At 43.1% G+C, this 20,321-nt stretch overlaps 1 protein-coding gene across 1 annotated transcript in view; it reads left to right on the forward strand.

Moving 5' to 3' along the window:
* The window catches only part of LOC124595678 (gamma-interferon-inducible lysosomal thiol reductase-like), a 105,060-nt gene that overhangs the window by 20,885 nt on the left and 63,854 nt on the right, over window positions 1-20,321 (forward strand). The window contains exon 2 of the mRNA XM_047134537.1: window positions 4,981-5,157. Coding sequence (XP_046990493.1) covers window positions 4,981-5,157 — 177 coding nt within the window. The remainder of the gene's footprint in view (window positions 1-4,980; window positions 5,158-20,321) is intronic.

The raw sequence follows: 20,321 nt of genomic DNA on the forward strand, positions 1-20,321 counted from the left end.
TCTGCATCCAGTTCCACAGCATATTCTGTACATTTAGCTTTTTTAAAGTTGAAGCGCCTGCGGAATGGTATTTTCGTTGTTCTCAAAGCAGCGTATATTTGGATTCCGATAGGTCGGTGTTGTGTTTTAGGAAGAGGTGCATATGCAGGTTTTAAGCATCGGTCTTCCACGTTTGCGCTTACAAAACAAATATCAGGGTTGTATTCGCGCTTCCAGATTTTGCTGCTGAACGAGCATGGTAGCTTGGGGTCATGGGTCAGGGATAAGTTATTTATTTCCGCCCACTGCTCTAATTTATGTCCGTTGTCGTCTGTATGTTTGTAGCCCCATGATGTGCTGTGGCAGTTGAAGTCTCCTAAGATGAACTGTGTTTTCTGGTTGTTGAAGTTTGGCGGCAAAGTCAAGTTCTCTCCGGGCGGCTTGTATACTGACGAAGGTGCTACACTCGACAGTCAGTAATTCTATGTTATTGTATGTAGTTCTGTTAGTTGATATTATGGCCATCTCAGGTTTTGTGAAGACAGTGCTGCCGTATTTAGGATGTGGATTTTCTATGGCTAATTTCATTCCATCTGTTTCTGGTCATATTGCCCCTTCTTTCTTCTGTGTTTCTTGTATACACAGTATGTCCCATTTGTGCGTGCGGCAAAGTTGTGATATGATTTGTTGTTTGTTTTTGGTGATACCCTCTACGTTTAGGTTTGCAATCGTCAGAGTTGGCTCTGAGAAGGGACCATTCATTTTGCTTTTCCGGTGTTGGAAGGATTGACCGTTGTCTTTTATTGCAACGTTTCCGGGGGACGACGGCACTATCTGACAGACGATTCTCGGTCTCTTATCTCAGATAGTGCACGCGTGGAGACTCCTTCCTTGTGCGGTAGCGTTCTCGCTTCCCACGCCCGGTTCGATTCCCGGCGGGATCAGGGATTTTCTCTGCCTCGTGATGACTGGGTGTTGTGTAATGTCCTTAGGTTAGTTAGGTTTAAGTAGTTCTAAGTTCTAGGGGACTGATGACCATAGATGTTAAGTCCCATAGTGCTCAGAGCCATTTGAACCATTTTTAGGCTCCTTCCTTGTCTGCCTTCAATATCATCTGTCAGTTCTATTTGGAATGGGTCCTGAACACTTGGGCAGTATTCTAGGATGGGTTGGTTGTACAAAATTTTCTGAAAGCAGACTTAGTGCATTTTCCCATCACTTTATCAATGAAATGATGTCTGCCACCGGCTTTACCTTTGAATGAGCCCATGAGGTCATTCTATTTCATATCCCTACAATTTTTTTACACCTAAGTATTTGTATGAGTTGACTTACTACATTTCTGGTTCAATGAAAATGAGTGAGAAACTACCTTCTCTATGTTTTGATCAATGCACAATTTTACAGTTCCGTGGTTTTTATCAGGTGAATTGCTTTTTCTTTTCACTACAGTACTTTAACTTTATTATAAAAAGAAAACATAAGCAGTTAATGCATGAATAATATAAATGGATAGTCAGGTACGGTATGTCTTTAAATATCAATTACAAGGTCGATATTACAACTAGCATCCCCAACGTTAGATTTATAAATGGCTTCAGTCTCCGTTCTGAGATACACTATGTGATCAAAATTATCCGGACACCTGGTTGAATATGACTTACAAGTTCGTGGTGCCCTCCATCGGTAATACTGGAATTCAATATGGTGTTGGCCCACCCTCATTCTTGATGATAGCTTCCAATCCCAGAGGTGTTCTACAGGATTCAGGTCAGGATTCTGCGCAGGCCAGTCAATTACAGGGACTGCGCCACAGGCCGTGCATTATGAACAGGTGTTCGATCGTGTTAAAAGATGCCATCCCCGAATTGCTCTTCAACAGTGGGTAGCAAGAAGGTGCTTAAAACATCAATATAGGCCTGTGCTGTGATGGTACTACACAAAACAACAAAGGGTGCAAGCTCCCTCCATGATAAACACGACGATACCGTAACACCACCGCCTCCGAATTTTACTGTCGGCACTACACACGCTGGCAGACGACGTCTGTCCCCCGGGCATTCGCCGTACCCACATCCTGCCATCCGATCGCCACATTGTGTACCGTGATTTTTCACTCCATACAACGCTTTTCTACTGTTCAATCGTCCAATGTTTACGCTTCTTACACCAAGCGAGGCGTCGTTTGGCATTTACCGGCGTGATGAATGCCAATGGCTTGTGAGCAGCCGTTCGACCATGAAATCCAAATTTTCTCACCTCCCGCCTGTCATAGTACTTGCAGTGGATCCTGATGCAGTTTGGAATTCCTGTGTGATGGTCTGGAGAATGTCTGCCTATTAAACATTACGACCAACTGCCAGCGGTCTCTGCCAGTCAACAGACGAGGTCGGCCTGTACGTTTTTGTGCTGTATATGTTCCTTCACGTTTCCACTTCACTATCACATCGGAAACAGTGGACCTAGGGATGTTTAAGAGTATGGAAATCTCGCGTACAGACAATGACACAAGTGACAGCCAATCACCTACCACGTTCGAAGTCCATGAGTAACGCAGAGCGTCCCATTCTGCTCTCTCACCATGTCTAAAGGCTACTGAGGTCGCTGATATCGAATACCTGTCAGTAGGTGGCAGCACAATGCACCGAGTATGAAAATCTTATGTTTTTTGGGGTTCAGGATACTTTTGCTCACATATTGTATCTACAGACCATGTGATTCACAAGATATTGAAATTTTACTACAAACATAAGCTCAAAGTAACTGAGTTTTTAATTGACGTGCCATGAAGACTACATCCTGCAGCACCATGAATTCTCCTTTCCCCTTTTGGGCCTATTTTGTTCTTCTGTAGCTATTTCAGTGAAAGAATTTTTCACATACATTTCATACTCAAGCTTGTAAAATGAGAATTCTGTAAAGCATACTTTTCAAGAGCCAGAACCTTTACAGTGTTGCGCGAAGTTTTATTGTTTACCTTGTTTCATTCATAATCATTTATTTTTTTTCTGTCTTTGCTCTTCTTCCGTTATCAACATCAGTATGTACGTCAACCCCAACACTCGGTAAATAAGTCTTACTGTTCCAGTAACAAAACAACAGAAATTACAACAATGGCAGTACGTAATCTATGTTTGTATCAGCTCTTCTTGCACTCAAATGACGACAGATTAGAAACCGTACTCGAGCAGAGAAAGACAAAAACACAATGATCTGTAAGCTGATCGCAGATGGAGTTAGCGTACACTGTCCGTCCAAAACGTTCTGAGACTGATTTCGCTCCTGGCGCACACGCGACGTCACAGCAGTACCTAGGGGCGCCTTTAACTAACAACTGTAAACAACGGCAAGTTATGAGCAGGTAGTGTTAAGTAGCTGACGTAGTGTGTCAACGTTATTGTATCACAAATCACCGTGGAGTGTCATCTCTAAGCCAAAATTTTTCGGAGGAGAAAAAAGTTTGTGTACTGTTTGTCCTCCATGTCCTGTATGCCGAACAAAAAACACCGACGTAAATGCCATCCGCGACTTGACTGAAACACAAAACGCGGGCAATATTTCCCGGAAAAAATCACCGCGGTGACTTGGTGTTCTCAATACAAACACAGCAAAAAGAAAAAGGCAAAGTGCAGATATTCACATGAACGGTCAGTGCTTTGAGGACCTAACCGACATCCAAGCCAATGTGACCCACGAGTTGAACAACATCCTAAAGAAGGACTTCCGTGGCAGCTTCACGTGGTTATACCAACGTTCGGTGCGTTGGACTCAAATGAGATGATATTATGAAGAGCATCTGAAAAGCTGAAGCCACCTTCACATTTCTCCATTTTTATTGATCAAGTCTGGAAATTTTTTGGACTCACGGGGTAGATGCATTATGTGACGTGTGTGTGTGTGTGTGTGTGTGTGTGTGTGTGTGTGTGTTTGTGTGTGTGTATGTGTAACTCTTTTTCGACCCACGATTGAGATGACTTCTTCTTCCAATAAGACACTAATTTACTATCAACTTTTGTTCCCCTTGTGTAAAGCCATTCATTCTCTACCGGTACGCCAAATCATATGCTTGCCAAAGGAGCGCTCCTGAGTAACTTTTAATTTACCAATATCTGAAAGCATCGTGCTCTATAGAGGTGTGTAATCCTGTAAGATCCTTTCGATCGCAGCTCATCTGCGCGTTAGTGTTGCGGAACTGACGACCAGGCCAACTTTGGACCCTGCGGCATCTGCAATGGCTTGTGACCGGGAAGAAGTCCTGTGACGTAGTCGTCCAGTGATGTGCTTGCATTCTCCCATACCTTCTCATACAGACATTCTACAGTGACGAGCGAGATCTCTTCTTATAAACTGACTGGAATAGTCCATGGATTTAATATTTCTCTTGTAATATGTAAACAGGCAAAATCATTGTGCATTTTTCTCTCTGGTATCTGATTTGATCAGCGCAAATGGAGGTACTCAGAAGAGACACCTCACAATCGAATGTTTCACTTGACGGAAATACATTTCCCAGATACACGGATAAGCCTTTCGGCTATAAAATACGAGGGCTGGTGTGCCCGATAGCCTGGATGTGGTTTGTAGGCGGTTTCCCACATTCGACTAGTGAATACTGAGCTGGTACCCATTCCCAAGCCTCAGTTACACGATGTACAACAAGTTGTCACACTTTCACATGGGACAACACTGCATGTAGACAGATGGGTTAAGAAATTCTATCCAGGACTAGCAGGACGGATTGGGGGGGGGGGGAGGGGGAGGGGTGACTAAAGGGAGGGCATTCGGCGACCCTGCACCATTAACACTGACAAATCCAGATGAACACGACGACCCCAGGTAGATATGGGATAAAGGGCAGGGAAAAAGAAAAAAGAATACAATACCTTTCGGCGGTTTTAAGAAGTCTTTTCTGATGCATTGGTGTCAGTTTTCTTAGAAATTGGCCTGTCGCAATAAAAAAAAGTACTTGTCCCAGAGATAAAATCATGATTTACATTTCAGGAATCAAGAAGTGTACCTGAAGAGAAGAAGCGGGAGGTGATTCCTGTAGACGTGGCTGTCTACTACGAAACGCTGTGCCCTTATTCCAGGGAATTCATAACCAGCAAGCTGCTGCCGGCCTACCTCAGAGCCCCGGAGCTGATGAACCTTTCGCTAGTACCGTACGGTAATGCAGAGGTGAGTCATTGCTTACTTCGCAAGTGAGAATGGATTGTAAAGAAATTCAGGTCATGTACTCTCAGTTCTACTAGTGGCTGGTTGACATTGCAAAGGGAGTATTGTATTGATACTGTAGTATTTACCACCCAACACTGGTCTGCTGCAGCTGTATACGCTAGTCTGTCTTGTTGAAACATTTTCATATCTATGTAACCACACATCCATTATAACATCATTGTTGTTTGTTATGATCTTCAGTCTGTAGGCAGTTTCGATGTAGCTTCTCCACGCTAGTCTATCCCATACAAGTCTATTCATATTTATATAATTAGTTTGAATGTTTTGGTTCTGCTCTATTTCCATATCTGCCCTTAGCAGGTAACCTGAAACCTTAGCAATTAATTTATTCTACTCAAACGTTTTATTCTCTCTGATGAAGACTGTGTTTTGTTCTGTTGTTGTAACTCCTTTATTTCTAAGCCAAGAACGTTTTAAGATAGGTCATTGCTTTATGGAATTACTATAAAAAGTTTCGTTGTTGTACATCTGTAATTCCTTTGTACAGATAACATACGCATTTTTGTAATTAATTCTTTCGGCTTGCTAAGCATATTATTTTCTTTGATGAAGTTTATGTTTTATTCTGTTGAATGTTCACTTGTTATTCCAGTTGCCTTCACTGATTTGTTCTGTCGGGTAGTTTTCTGCATGCAGCATAGCTTGTTATTATGTTGTTGTTGTTGTGGTCTTCAGTCCTGAGACTGGTTTGATGCGGCTCTCCATGCTACTCTATCCTGTGCAAGCTTCTTCATCTCCCAGTACCTACCGCAACCTACATCCTTCTGAATCTGCTTAGTGCATTCATCTCTTGGTCTCCCTCTACGATTTTTACCCTCCACGCTGCCCTCCAATACTAAATTGGTGATTCATTGATGCCTCAGAACATGTCCTACCAACCGATCCCTTCTTCTAGTCAAGTTGTGCCACAAACTTCTCTTCTCCCCAATCCTATTCAATACTTCCTCATTAGTTATGTGATGTACCCATCTAATCTTCAGCATTCTTCTGTAGCACCACATTTCAAAAGCTTCTATTCTCTTCTTGTCCAAACTATTTATCGTCCATGTTTCACTTCACTCCATACAAATACTTTCAAAAATGACTTCCTGACACTTAAATCTATACTCGATGTTAAAAAATTTCTCTTCTTCAGAAATGCTTTCCTTGCCATTGCCAGTCTACACTTTATATCCTCTCTACTTCGACTGTCATCAGTTATTTTTCTCCCCAAATAGCAAAACTCCTTTACTACGTTGATTGTCTCATTTCCTAATCTAATTCCCTCAGCATCACCCGACTTCATTCGACTACATTCCATTATCATCGTTTTGCTTTTGTTGATGTTCATCTTATATCCTCCTTTCAAGACACTATCCATTCCGTTCAACTGCTCTTCCAAGTCCTTTGTGGTCTCTGACAGAATTACAATGTCATCGACGAACCTCAGGCTCTAAATGCTAGCCTGTCCTCCATACGCCTTTACACTCCACCCCACCAACGCCACCCTCTTGTCTATCCCCACCCCTGCCACTCCTTCCCCTCTGCCCACCGGTTCGTCCCCTCCACACCACCCCCTCTTTGGTACTCTAGGCCAAGAAAAATTTACTTTATCGTCAATAAGAAAAAAAATCATGCTGTTTAAATAGAAAAACTATTATAATGATGTATAGCCTTTGTTTTATAGGCTTTTAGATTGGAATTAGTAAGTCCAGTAACTTTGCTTTACTTTAAACTTGGTTGTATAATTTTGTACCCTTTCCGGGTGGTTATGTTTGACTCAACTTAATTAATTCCTGCCTATTTTGCAAGGTTAATTTCGAATGACTAAAAAATAATTTCACTTTACTTGGTCCGTGTACTGGTTATGTACTTCGTTTGTTTTGTAGGAGGTAGTAATGTACAGGGTGAACCATAACCAAACCGACAAACTGCAGGGGCGGATTCCTGACTGGAAGTGGAAGAGAAAAGGTCCTTTGAGCATGTATTCAGAAATGGACGGTGAGTGTGTAACGACAACAAACCTTCCTGGAACATGGTACAGGGGCACACCGCATCCACGTCACAACAGATTTTCAGAGTGGCCTCCATGGATGTTCAATGTGGCCTCCATAGGATGCAATGCACGCGTTCATACGTCGCATCATGGATGGCCGACGATATAAATCCCGTAACTGGGATGGTATGATGCAAAATCCTTCCCTTAGAGGTTCAAATGGCTCAAATGGCTCTGAGCACTATGGGACTTAACATCTGAGGTCATCAGTCCCCTAGACGTAGAACTACTTAAACCTAAGTAACCTAAGGACATCACACACATCCATGCCCGAGGCAGGATTCGAACCTGCGACCGTAGCAGCAGCGCGGTTCCGGACTGAAGTGCCTAGAACCGCCCGGCCACAGCGGTCGGCTCCCGTAGAGGAAAATCCACTGTTGATAATTCTTGCACTCCTTGCAGCCGGCCGAAGTTCAAAAGGGTTCAAATGGCTCTGAGCACTATGGGACTTAACATCTATGGTCATCAGTCCCCTAGAACTTAGAACTACTTAAACCTAACTAACCTAAGGACATCACACAACACCCAGCCATCACGAGGCAGAGAAAATCCCTGACCCCGCCGGGAATCGAACCCGGGAACCCGGGCGTGGGAAGCGAGAACGCTACCGCACGACCACGAGATGCGGGCCCGGCCGAAGTGGCCGTGCGGTTCTAGGCGCTGCAGTCTGGAACTGCGGGACCACTACGGTCGCAGGTTCGAATCCTGCCTCGGGCATGGATGTGTGTGATGTCCTTAGGTTGGTTAGGTTTAACTAGTTCGGGGACTAATGACCTCAGAAGTTGAGTCCCATAGTGCTCAAAGCCATTTGCACCATTTAGCACTCCTTGCAAGTTGTAGGGAAAATAGCGGATGTAATGCAGGATGCACAAAATAGAACCTTGGCTTACACCACTTTGGTGGACCACTTGCCTGAACCTTGTACTAGGTTTCGGCTCTGTGTCCAGTTGTACGCATAGTCCACAGCATCCCTGGACGTTCGTCTGTCTGAAAGGTTCCACTATTACACAAACGCCCAAACGGACTTGAAATGCTGTGTGATGTGGTTCGTGTCTTTGAGGGTACTGGTTTTGGTTGCTTAGTTGAACACAGACACCATCTCGGCTTGTTCCGGCCATGAATATTGGAGCAATCTGCTGTTTACAGTACGCTGCGTCAATCACGCAGCTTGCATCCCACAAGGAACACACGACACATGGTAAGAGGAAATTTCATTCGTCAGTGCCATCTACCGCGGCAACGATGGATTTCCAGACATAGGTTCATAGGACCGTTTTTCCTTCATTTCCTGCTTCTCGGTTTCATTAATGTTCACTCTGTAAACATTTACTACATATTTTACAGACGCGCGAAATTTGGAACGGACTTCAATGCGAGATGCCTTTAATAGGTTCCACAACGAAACATTGTCTCGAAATTTCGTACAAAATCCGAAGAAATTCTGGTCGTATGTAAAGTACACAAGCGGCAAGACGCAGTCAATACCTTCGCTGCGCAGTGCCGATGGTGCTGTTACCGACGACTGTGCCGCTAAAGCGGAGTTATTGAACGCAGTTTTCCGAAATTCCTTCACCAGGGAAGACGAATGGAATATTCCAGAATTTGAAACACGAACAGCTGCTAGCATGAGTTTCTTAGAAGTAGATACCTTAGGGGTTGAGCCGGCCGAAGTGGCCGTGCGGTTAAAGGCGCTGCAGTCTGGAACCGCAAGACCGCTACGGTCGCAGGTTCGAATCCTGCCTCGGGCATGGATGTTTGTGATGTCCTTAGGTTAGTTAGGTTTAACTAGTTCTAAGTTCTAGGGGACTAATGACCTCAGCAGTTGAGTCCCATAGTGCTCAGAGCCATTTGAACCATTTTGAACCTTAGGGGTTGCGAAGCAAATTAAATCGCTTGATACGGGCAAGTCTTCAGGTCCAGATTGTATACCGGTTAGGTTCCTTTCAGCTTCTCTAAGCAATTTTATTCACCGACACGGAAGTTCTGGCTGTAGAGAGGCACTATCACACCCGCTTGTTTAGAGAAGCTGTAGAAATACACAAACACGGGAACAGCTTCAACAAGAATGAGGAAAGCCTTAAGGCAAACGGATCCTGGCTTCTCGTACTGCAGCGAACGACCGTCGCAGGTAGCAAGAGGAAAACCTCACCGGAAATGACCGCGGAGAAGCCCTCAGACGTTGGCGCGCCAGGTACGTATAGTCTGCGGCCGCGAGCTCGGCTCCAGTTCACCACCGGCAATGGAGGGTGAAGCTTTGACAATGCCAGCCACTCGTGCTGGCGAAACGTCAGTAAAATCATTAGATGAACGTCGGCCGAAGAACCCGATATAGAAGCCAACAGGCAGTTTGTCAATGGCAAAATTATTTTAGCAAAACAATCTCACGTCTGATAAAAGGATCCAGAGTATGACTGTAATAATTGCGTACATGGAACAATTCCAAAGGCGAAGTTATACCGTGATTGTCATGATGTTAGCAGAAAAGACACATAGTACTACAGAAGGGAATGTGTGTTTGAACCTGTGCTCAGAGCTGAAGGCAAGGTTATCATTGAGTCTGAATGCTTCAAAGTTAAGCTTGAAGGTTTGAAAGCTATTATCTTGTGCTAGCGGCCTGGTGTCACCATAGTAATTATATTTAGAGGCTGAACTGACTGCAGAATCACTCATTCATGGCACAGTAATGACCCTCAGCAATGGCTAAGTAAAGATCAGCCCCAAATCTCTCTAAGTCCCTGCAGTTTTGCTGTGGAGCCAGGTCATCATTACCCTCGAAAGTGAAGTGATGATAGCTCTCTACGAAGAAGAAATGATGGTGGATTTCTATGAAGAAGTAATTTTGTACTGAGTGTTCGCTAAAACTCGAATTTCTGCGTTTTCACTCTTTACTATATTTGGATTGGCTGGAGCTAAGGATCTTGAGAGTGTCAACCAGTAAAAATGTTCCTCAGAAAATGCTGCTTCCCTTCTCTGGGCTATTCTTTAGGCAGTTAACCAATAACGCATGTCCTACCACTTAACACCAAAAACGGCATCTCATTCTCTTTCTGTCTCCGTGACCACTGAAGTGGGTCCTCAGCAGTATAGCCAAGTCTCTGCTTCTAACCTTCAATTAGTCAATGCTGGCAGTTCTTATGTTGAGTAATCAGTTGGTTTTTGTGAAGTCAGTGTTCAGCGGCATCTCACATATTCAAAGCATCCAAAAACTGTGGGTCCCGATTCCATTTTTGAGAGGGCATCTATAACATGTGGTACTTTCCAGCAAACACATGGCTTTCTATGATCTGTGCACAATAGTGTCTTCTTTGACTTCGCTAAAACAGCGTTCCATCTCATTCCACTTGTGGCTGTAAACAAGGTCGTGGCTGGGGGCGTTAAGCCACCGGAGATCCGATCCGTGTTCGTCAGTGGTGCTTCGGTCCCCCAACAGCGGCACTACAGTAGGTTCTCTGTTGTTCTGTGAGCCATTGTCCTACATGCCCCCCCCCCCCCAGCAGTTATTGGACTACCCATCCAATGTTTAACATTCTTCCCTGCTGCACCAGATTTCAAAAGCTTGTATTCTCTTCTTGTCTGAACTATTTATCGTCTATATTCTTCAAAAAATCTTCAAGAAAGACTGCCTAATTCTTATATTTATATTATAAACCAAAAAATTTCTCTTTTTTAGCAATTCTTTTCTCCCCACAGCAAAACTCATCCACTGCTTCCACTGTCTCCATTTCCTAAACCAGTTCCTTCAGCTTCACCTGATTTAATTGAACTGTAGTAAATTACCATTGTTTCACTGTTGTTAATGGTCATTTGATAATCTCTTTTCATGATACTATCCAGTCCTTTCAGCTGCTCTTACAAGTAACCTCCTTATTGATTTCTAATATTTAGTTCCCTCTACAATTTTTACCTGGCATACTTCACTCCACAACAAACTGACAGTTCGTTGATGATGCAAGTTGTGTTCGATCGACCGATCCCTTCTTTTAATCAAATAGTGCAATAAACTCCTTCTCTCTCCATTTTTGTTCATCACCTCTTTAATCGGTTATTTGATCTACTCGCCAAATTTTTAGTATCTATATTTCGAAAGCTAGTAAAATATATATTTCAAAAGCTTCTATTCACTAGTTGTATACATTTTTTATCATCCAATTTTCACATTCATACACTCATAAAATCTAAACAAATACTAACATAAACATCTTACAAGACATATCTCTACGAGGGCATTCTGAAAGTAATCCCCCTGAATTATTTATATGAAATTTCTTAAAGCCTTTTAAACAAAACAAACGTTAGTAACATTCATGTCTACATATTTTCTGCACCCTGCGTTAGAGGACTCCAAATTACAGCATGTAAGATGGTGATGTGTGACGTAACTATGTCGGTGCGCGAGAAACAGCGTGCTGTAATCGAGTTTGGCATTTGAAGAGTTTGTCCATACATGGAGCACCGTCTATTTCAGCATGACAATGCCATATCATACATGAGGAGCGCAACATTTGCAACCATCTGACGCCATGGCTTCTCTGTCATCGATCATGTGCCATACAGTACCTGACTTGGCCTCATCCGATTTTCATTTGTTTCCAATATAACTTTCACGTTGATAGTGATGAAGTCGTGCAAGCAGAGGTAAGGCTATGGCTCCATCAACAAAGTCAACCATTCTGCCGTATAGACATCAAGAAACCGACTTCCCACTGGGAGAAATATGTTCGACTCCAGGGAGAGTAGGTTGAGTAAGAAATATGTAGTCATGAAGAATAAACGTGTAGAATGTTATTGCCAGTGGTGCCTTTGGTGGTAAGTTCATATGGGACCAAACTGCTGAGGTCATCGGTCCCTAGGCTTACACAGTTCTTAATCTAACTTACGCTAAGGACAACACACACACTCATGCCCGAGGGAGGGCTCGAAGCTCTTACGGGGCGAGCCAAGCGAACCGTGGCAAAGCGGCTGCAGTATAACGTCATTAACGTTAGTTTTCTTTAAGAAGCATTTAGGGATCTTGCTTGAAAATTTTTGAGATATTACCTTTCAGGTCGCCTTAGTATATCATATAATGTACGGTATCACTGCCAGTGTTTATTTCGGTGTGAACTTTCAGACTTAAATATGGTGAGGCAGTTAGAAATCTATTCCCTGACGTTTTGTCTCTGACTGTGAGGCACAGGTTTGGACATGTTGCCATTGCGTTTTCACTCCAAAGATGTCGCCTACATTTGCTGATGAGATATTAGCGAATAAACTGAAGAGATTTTCCTTAGAAAGCAAAAACGAAAGAATAGTTATAACATCAGAAAGATAATCATAGCAAGGAACAGTTTTATACATGGTGGGCAAAATAAAACTAGAGGAAATGTATTTGCAATTCTGAATACGGTGAAACTCCTGCTGAACAATCTGTTAGTGAAAAACCCACGTGGCAGACTGGGACTCGAATCCAGATTTCCCACTGTACAAGAGTGGTCACCTTATCTGCCTCGGCCATCCTAGCATGCCTCCAGGACCAATCAAAATTTCCATAAGTCATTGTGCCTCTACGTCCTATGCTCACATAAATTCTGTGATTCACGCCCAGGGAGAGACGTATCTATTAAAGTCGAGGTCTTAGTTTTAGGCAAGAAATAGTAAACTGTTGTGCCTGTGTTGATCCGATGTACGATGCATTGTCCTACAGATATGCATTCACGGCTGTGATTTACAGCTGCATGATACAGAATATACGTTTATAAGTTTCCGCACCAACTGTCTAGAGTGTATTGGTGACAATGAAAATTTGTGTGCCAGATAGGAACTCAAACGCAGGTTTTCTGCTTTATGTGAAGAGTCACCTTAACCCCTTTTATTTTCCTATAAGTATCTACTTGTCTAATTAAATTTAAACTTGATAAAGAAATGAAACAGAAATCATAGCTACCTCTTCTTGGCTCTGCCACTTTACCCTTTCCAGAAGATGAACTATTCCTCTTCAGGTTTTGCCTCTAATTATTCCCGAAAATTCGCCCAAGGTGATAGGATCCACGTTTCCATATTAGTAAATCAATAAAATGAAAATGCTGTAAAGAATAATGTTACAAAAAAAATTTTCAAAGGATAAATAAAAATAAAAATTTGTGTATTACGTATGAAATTTCAGCTAAAAGGACCCTTCTTCAAGAAACAGTGCAACTGGATTTATTTTGTCCTCTGCCATTGGCGTTTTCTACCTCCAAAAATGTTTTATAAAGATATCTACATCAGACTCATTCTGCTTTGCTTATGTTTCATTGAAGTGATCTCTTTCGTTCCTCACTTTTTGCAGTTCAGGACCTTCTGTCTTCAATGAGATGTCGTACACAACGTCGAACAGATCCTGGCACTGCCCAGCTACGTCGGGTGTTAACGAAAATACTGCATAAATAACTTGTGAAGAGCATATGGTACCTTAGTGTGCATCTGAGGGGCTTGCGGCTATTTTGCAGGCACCACCAGTAATCAAGTTCCATTTTATGCCTTCATCAAAGATATTCTCTTGAACCATTTAAGTGCATGATATTTTGCAAGGAGAAAGTAATACTCATTTGGACAGAGACGGGCCTAATGTTCAATCATGTAGCTGTGACACAGAGGTAACAAGCTGAGACCTTTTGTGTCATTTGTCAAAAGCTGGATGGTGAGGCACCCGTGAAGAAATGTTTATTGGGGTCCAGAAGGTGATAGGCAGGAAAAAGGAGGGAGTCCATTAATCTGTGCCAATGTCTTGTCACATATTTTTTGTTGGTGACTTGATACCTGTCATGCACATGGTGGTGGTCAGAAAGTGGTTGCGTACCATTATCCATGCTCGTGGCCAATGGATAGTTGGGTACTTCGTTTCTAGCATGTTATGCAAAACTGCCTGCAGAAGGATGTTGTATAAATACTTTGTCTTCAGCGGATATGTTATGGGGAGATCTGAGGTCGCATAACTGTATTCAAGAATGAATGTCGATACATGGGAGAGACATGTCGCAACATGTACTACCGACACCAGTGGGATGTGAGAGACCAACCTCCAACAGACGATGTGCGTGGGAGGCATGTTGACTGTTCCATTGTTTCCATATATTGTTCATACAGAGGGAAGCTGCCCATTCCCAGATGATAACCAGTCCCAGCCATCCATCAGGAGGATGGGTGAGATTTTCATAATGAACTTTGAATACGTGTCCTGTGGACAGGTAATAACCAGTGGTTGAAGTCTGCATCCTATCACCGCTGATAGGAGGGGGACCTGTGCCACATGATTGAAACACCACATAGAGGTTCAGGTGTTCCACATATTTCAGCTGCTTCAAGACCCAGAGCAGGTTCTGGTGCACCATCACACATAAGATCCATACCTACTGTGAATGGTTTGCTGTGGCTGTCCTGCATACATTCTTTGTAAATGTGACTCCCAGATATCTCAGTTCAGTAACTGGTGGGAGGAGGTGACAGTACATGGTCCAAGACCGCGCATGATATCCAAGGCCACCAATTGTTGATGTTCAGAAAACTGCCCATGGCTTGACCGTGTCACTCAATCTAGTTTATACACTGTGGATTTCGTTGGTGGAATGAACCAGCAGCAGCAGGTCATCAGCATAAACTCAATACTGGAATGTGATGTCCCACTGGGCGAGGCCAGATAGTTTGCAGTTGAGACCCCTGAGGAGTGGCTCAAGTATAACTGCACAAAGTTAGGTAGAATTGGGGCGATCTCGTCTTAGAGATCTCTTAATGGGTACTGGGCCCACTGCCTATCTGTTGAATTGGTCTGAAAGCTGGCTACTGCCAAAAGGTGCTTCAGGGTACGTTGATGCTCAGGGGAAATCCCACATGGTCCATTACATGCAGGAGGAAGTTATGGTGCACTCTATCACGCATTCAATGAAATCGACGTGGACCACTTTCAGGCGACACACCAAGCGATAGCTATGAAGTCCATGCAGTTGCCAATGGATATTTGCATATTGGCATCCTCCCAATCGATGGCTGTTCTGCGATGAGGAACATTGGAAATATCGTCTTATTGCGGCCTGCCAAACGCCTGGCGAAGATCTTGAAGTCAGTATTCAAGATAGTCATTGACTGATCACCCTCCTGCTGGCTTGTGTACCACTTTAAGAAGTCCTTCGACAAAGGTAGGTGGTACAGTGTACTCTGGGGACATTAGATTATGGAAAATTGTAGCCCGGTGGGGCATCATGAAGTCACGGAAGGACTAGTAAAACTTGACTGAAAATTATTCCCAGAAGGCTTGTAGACCACAGCCTTGTCAAAGGTGTCCCTCACCTCTTCACGTTAGACTTCCTTCATTAATGCCATCACCGCTGCCATACAGATAATGCTCATCAGCTGCTGTACTGCAGTGGCCTTGATATCTACAGTTGTTTCCTGGTAAATATGACGAAAATGATCCTCTATGGCTTTAGCTATGGTTGCCTGGGGTGTGCAGCAGCGACTGTCTCATATGGTTAACTGTTGATAACATCGGCGCGTGTCAGCCACGATGTGATGCATGGTGGGTACCTCTATGGCCATTCTTCATTTGCGCCATCGTGAGCGTAATACTGTGCTTTCTAATCACCGCTTCGTCGATGATAGTAGGTGAGCCATGATTTGGTACATTCTCGTTGTTTGTACCTTGAAGGGGTGAGAACATCAGGGTCCCTGAGCGCCAAATAGTAAAAATCCACGATCTGCCAGTGGCACATGAAAGTGTCTTGTACATTTATGGTTAGGCGCAGAGGAGCCACCATGGCAAAGTCTGGCGGTATAGGGAGTGATGTTGTTCGCAGTTGACCAACGTTGTGGCGACTCGCAGATGGAGGTGAGTTATGTTCCCCTTCCAAAAGCTGGCATATGCAGGTATAGGCACTGTGATCGATGAAGGCAAGAATCTATTGTTCGGTAGTCGCCACTCCCTGTGTAAGACCTCATGAGGCATATATTTAATATATAATACAGTCAGATCACTGACTAACTGGTAAGATGCGTGTATCTAGAGCTATCACCGTATACGTTTCCCCATGTGTCGCACATGTAAAGATTTTGAGTAACCATACCCAGTTCAGGACAATGTGTGCAGTGCAGGATTTGATTCTTAGGGATGAAGAAGGTAATTAAAATCACTGGAAAAAGTCGCTCAGTTTATACCCTCCTAAGAGAAAAGGTTCAATTTCCATGGTGTAGAACCCACCACACTCACACTGTCTGATGGTGCCGAACAGTACATAAACATTAATGAACTGCATGTGGAGTGCTGCGACCACTAATCCTGGAGTGGAGGGGAGGTAAATGATATCAGTGCCTTCGATACCATCACACTCTAAAGTCATCACGCCAGAGATTGTGGGCCACCAGAAATCATCTATATTGCATAACCACAAAGGTCTGGGAGAGCGTTCATTGACATCCCTTGTTCATACCATTTCTCTCAGGAGTTGGATCTGACAGGGGAGGTAACCATGTTGATATCCATAATGGCCAAGCAGTAGGCCTGACGATGTAGTGGTTCGACAAGATAATCAATGGTGACAGTGGAGAGAAGCAGAGGCTACAAGTGACGTCTCACCCCACCTACTGTGGCACTCACTGTGTTGTACAGGCTGGATAGTCTGACGACACCTCAGCGGGGCTCCCCATCAGACTCTTGCCTGGTCTCAATGCCCTCAACAGGTTACATGGGCGTGGAAGTCTGTTCATGAACCATAAGGTCATAGAGGTTGATAGGAGGGGCCTCGCATCCTGCAGTGGAGCCTTCCTGCTGATCACTGTTCACTGCAGCAGACTGGTAGATGGATTCCATCTCCCACGATGTCCATCTGTCTGCCCCACAGGAGCAGAGTCAGTGGAAATGGTGTCAGCCTTGTGGTTGGGGTCCTGCGGGATCAGTTCTTCTTTCACCACTGAGTGGAAGTTGCCGTGTTCTAGTACTAATGCTTTGGTTGGTACGATAAGCTAATCGATTGCCACCCCACTACTGGTGGTGCCTGCAATTTGCAGTGGTATCGATGCCATCATACATTCAGCCAATGGCCATGCTGACTAACCGGCCAGGCATTGGTTCATGGAGGGTTGTTATGGTGCAGCAACATTGGTCCATTGTTTCTGGACAGGCAGAGATGTTATAAGTGCTGGAGAGTTGTTATGGCGCAGCAACATTGGTCCATTGTTTCTGGACAGGCAGAGATGTTATTAGCGCCATGTGTACATCATTGGGAGCATCATCAGCGTCGGAATTGTCTGGAAGACTTCATTTAGATTTCCCTGTTTTCTCATATCTGTAGTGTCAAAACTGCGTTGTTAAACTAAACGTTGTAGTTTGTGTTAGAAGCACCGAACGCCGACTGCTTCAGCATTTCCTCTCACACGTCTCCGTCTACTACAAACCAATCTTGCCCTATAGATTTTTGGTCGTCATTTTCAGCAACTGATTTTCAAGAATGCCGGTGTGAAGAAACAGCACACTAGTTCTGTTAACAATTGTTTTTAACGCACGTGTTATTTCCTCATATAGAAAATTTTGTTATTCCATTCACCCCCCCCCCCCCCCCCCCGCTCAAGCGCAATCGGACTTCTTTTTTTATACGATCTAAACTTGCTTCATACAGTCAAAGAGAAAGACTGGACGTGATCGAAGCTCACAAAGTAGTAAGACTCCTTTACACAGTGGAAGAAAAATTATGTTCTACTACAGTTTGAAAAGAACATCTTCAAATATTTACCGAAAATTGTGAAAAAAATAATATAAAATAAAAATATCGGCAATTGTGAAAAAAAAATAAAATAAAAATATCGACACGCGATATTGCCGATTTGACATCGATATATCATCTGGAAAGACACCGCCCACGTGCATCGACATTTTTTGATTGAGTATCGATATACTGATGTCTTATCAGCAGACCTAGTTCTTGGTGGAGACCCCTGAAATACACTGGTCTGCGTCTTTCAGACGATGATGTCCCCTCAGCACAGCAGAAGCGCTGGTCGTGGATTCGTCAGCCTCAGGATCTGGAAGAGTGGCTGCTATGGTGTACAGTGACGTCCAGTCCTACAGCAGTTAATGATCGAATAATAGCGCCCAAATGTTTTTGAAGGGGTTCCATTTTTATTTATGGCTGAAACTTTAGCCTCAAGGCTGACTTACAGCAAATGGTACATAGTAGCTAAGAGTATTCTTGAAATAATTCTTTGATTTCTCTTTAATTGTTCTATCATTTAAAGTGAGCCTTTGATACAGTACGTTGAAAAATAAATTTTGTGTTAACAGCGGCGAACTAACTTTCCCTTTATGACACCACGTGTGAATATCGTTGTATTGCAGTAAAGTAACTTAGATCTGAAATGATTTGCTTTACAAAATCAGCAGTGTAAATTCACCAAACTGCAATTATAACTCTTAAAACTATTTAGAATTACGTTCACTGCGTATTTAAGTATATTTTTCAAAACATCAATAGAATTATCATTATCAATGTGAACATTACTCCTATTACTCTATGCAAAAACTGGGTCTCTCTAGCTATTCGCCTTTCAGTCCGACACGTTACAGTTCTTCTTCAACGCGTAACCTAAAACAATCACAGTTTCGATATAATAACGGAAGACATAGCCATCAAAATAAAGAAACTGGAAATTAGGAACGCCTCAAAGTTTGTGGTGATGGCGAATAAACAATACAAAGTTAGTTCCGTTTACTCCTAGACAAAAATAAGTGAAAAAAAAAACATAATAAGCAGCGTTTGTTGCCCCCGTCTACTCCGTTGTAACGTTTCATTTTCCACTGCTCACAACATCCGCGACGTAGCAGTTGTGGCATTGTAGCTGCCCGGTAAACTTGTGTTACTGCAAATGAACTAACTGCAACATTTAAACATGAGCATTCATAGAAAACTTATTCACGAAACGTTGCTACTTCACGTGTCATTTCTACCGTGGCATCTGATCAGTACATAGTGCGGAAACTGCACTTCAGTTTTCGTTGTTCATGTATTGGAGACTTTAATGCATGACAGAGAAGGTGTCATCAGCGTTATCAATATGAATGCATCTGCGTAATTTGGAACTCTTAGCGGCTACGTACACACATGATTTTTTTCCTTGTGCACATCTATGGCAAAGTAGCTTTCAAATTATGTAAGTCTCATTGACCTCCGTGTGTAATTAATATTGAAAATCGGTACTTCAATTTTCGTGTTCACGTATTAATATTATGATGGCTATCTGAGCATGCCTCCAGGACCAGTCCAAACAGCGATATGGCGCATTGGGTCTACGTCCTGTTCTCGCACAAAATCTGCGATTCCCGCCCAGAGAGAGAGGTATTTAATAAAGTCGTGACCTTTGTTTTAGACATGAAATAGTATACAGCAGAGCCTCTGTTGGTCCGTTGTACGATTCAGTGTCCTTCAGACGGAGATATGCTAGAAATGAAAGCTGTTACGGAAAATATTTACAATAAGTTTGACGCCGAACTGACCCTTGCTTGTGAACGTCACAGATTTTATTCACTACAGATCCCATTTTGTGCTAGTTTGGCACTAAGTTTTGTATTCCAGACTTTCTTGGAGGTTTTGCCAAAAAATGTCCAGTGTTAAATTCTTGCGCAGACAATTCCGCACATGTTTTGTTCGAAATCTGCGCCGCATATTACTCGACAATAAACTCGCTGTGTTTTAACGTGGACGCAATTTTGTGGTGCGCGTATGAGACGCGATTCTGCGTATATTTCATAGAAACGGGTTGGTGCATCGAAATTACGGCTCCCGGCGTTTAAGAATGGTCAGCTCCGCGCCAGTCTTACAAGTATTTTCGGACTAGTTTTGTTTTGCTCAGCTCGTACACTAAGCAGCACCTTTCAACTCGGAATTTTTAAATGAAGTGAAATTTGGATTTATATGTCACATTACCATTCTTTTGCGTATAAGTTTTTCTCTCTATTGTCAATCTGAATTTAGTACCTGGCTTTCCTCATCCACAGTTATTATGCTGCCAAACGGCCAAACTCGTTTACTACCTTCAGCAATAAATCTTAGACCACAAGAATACAAGAACA

The sequence above is a fragment of the Schistocerca americana genome, chromosome 2 (genome assembly GCF_021461395.2).
Source record: "Schistocerca americana isolate TAMUIC-IGC-003095 chromosome 2, iqSchAmer2.1, whole genome shotgun sequence".
In the NCBI taxonomy this organism is placed as follows: Eukaryota; Metazoa; Arthropoda; class Insecta; order Orthoptera; family Acrididae; genus Schistocerca; species Schistocerca americana.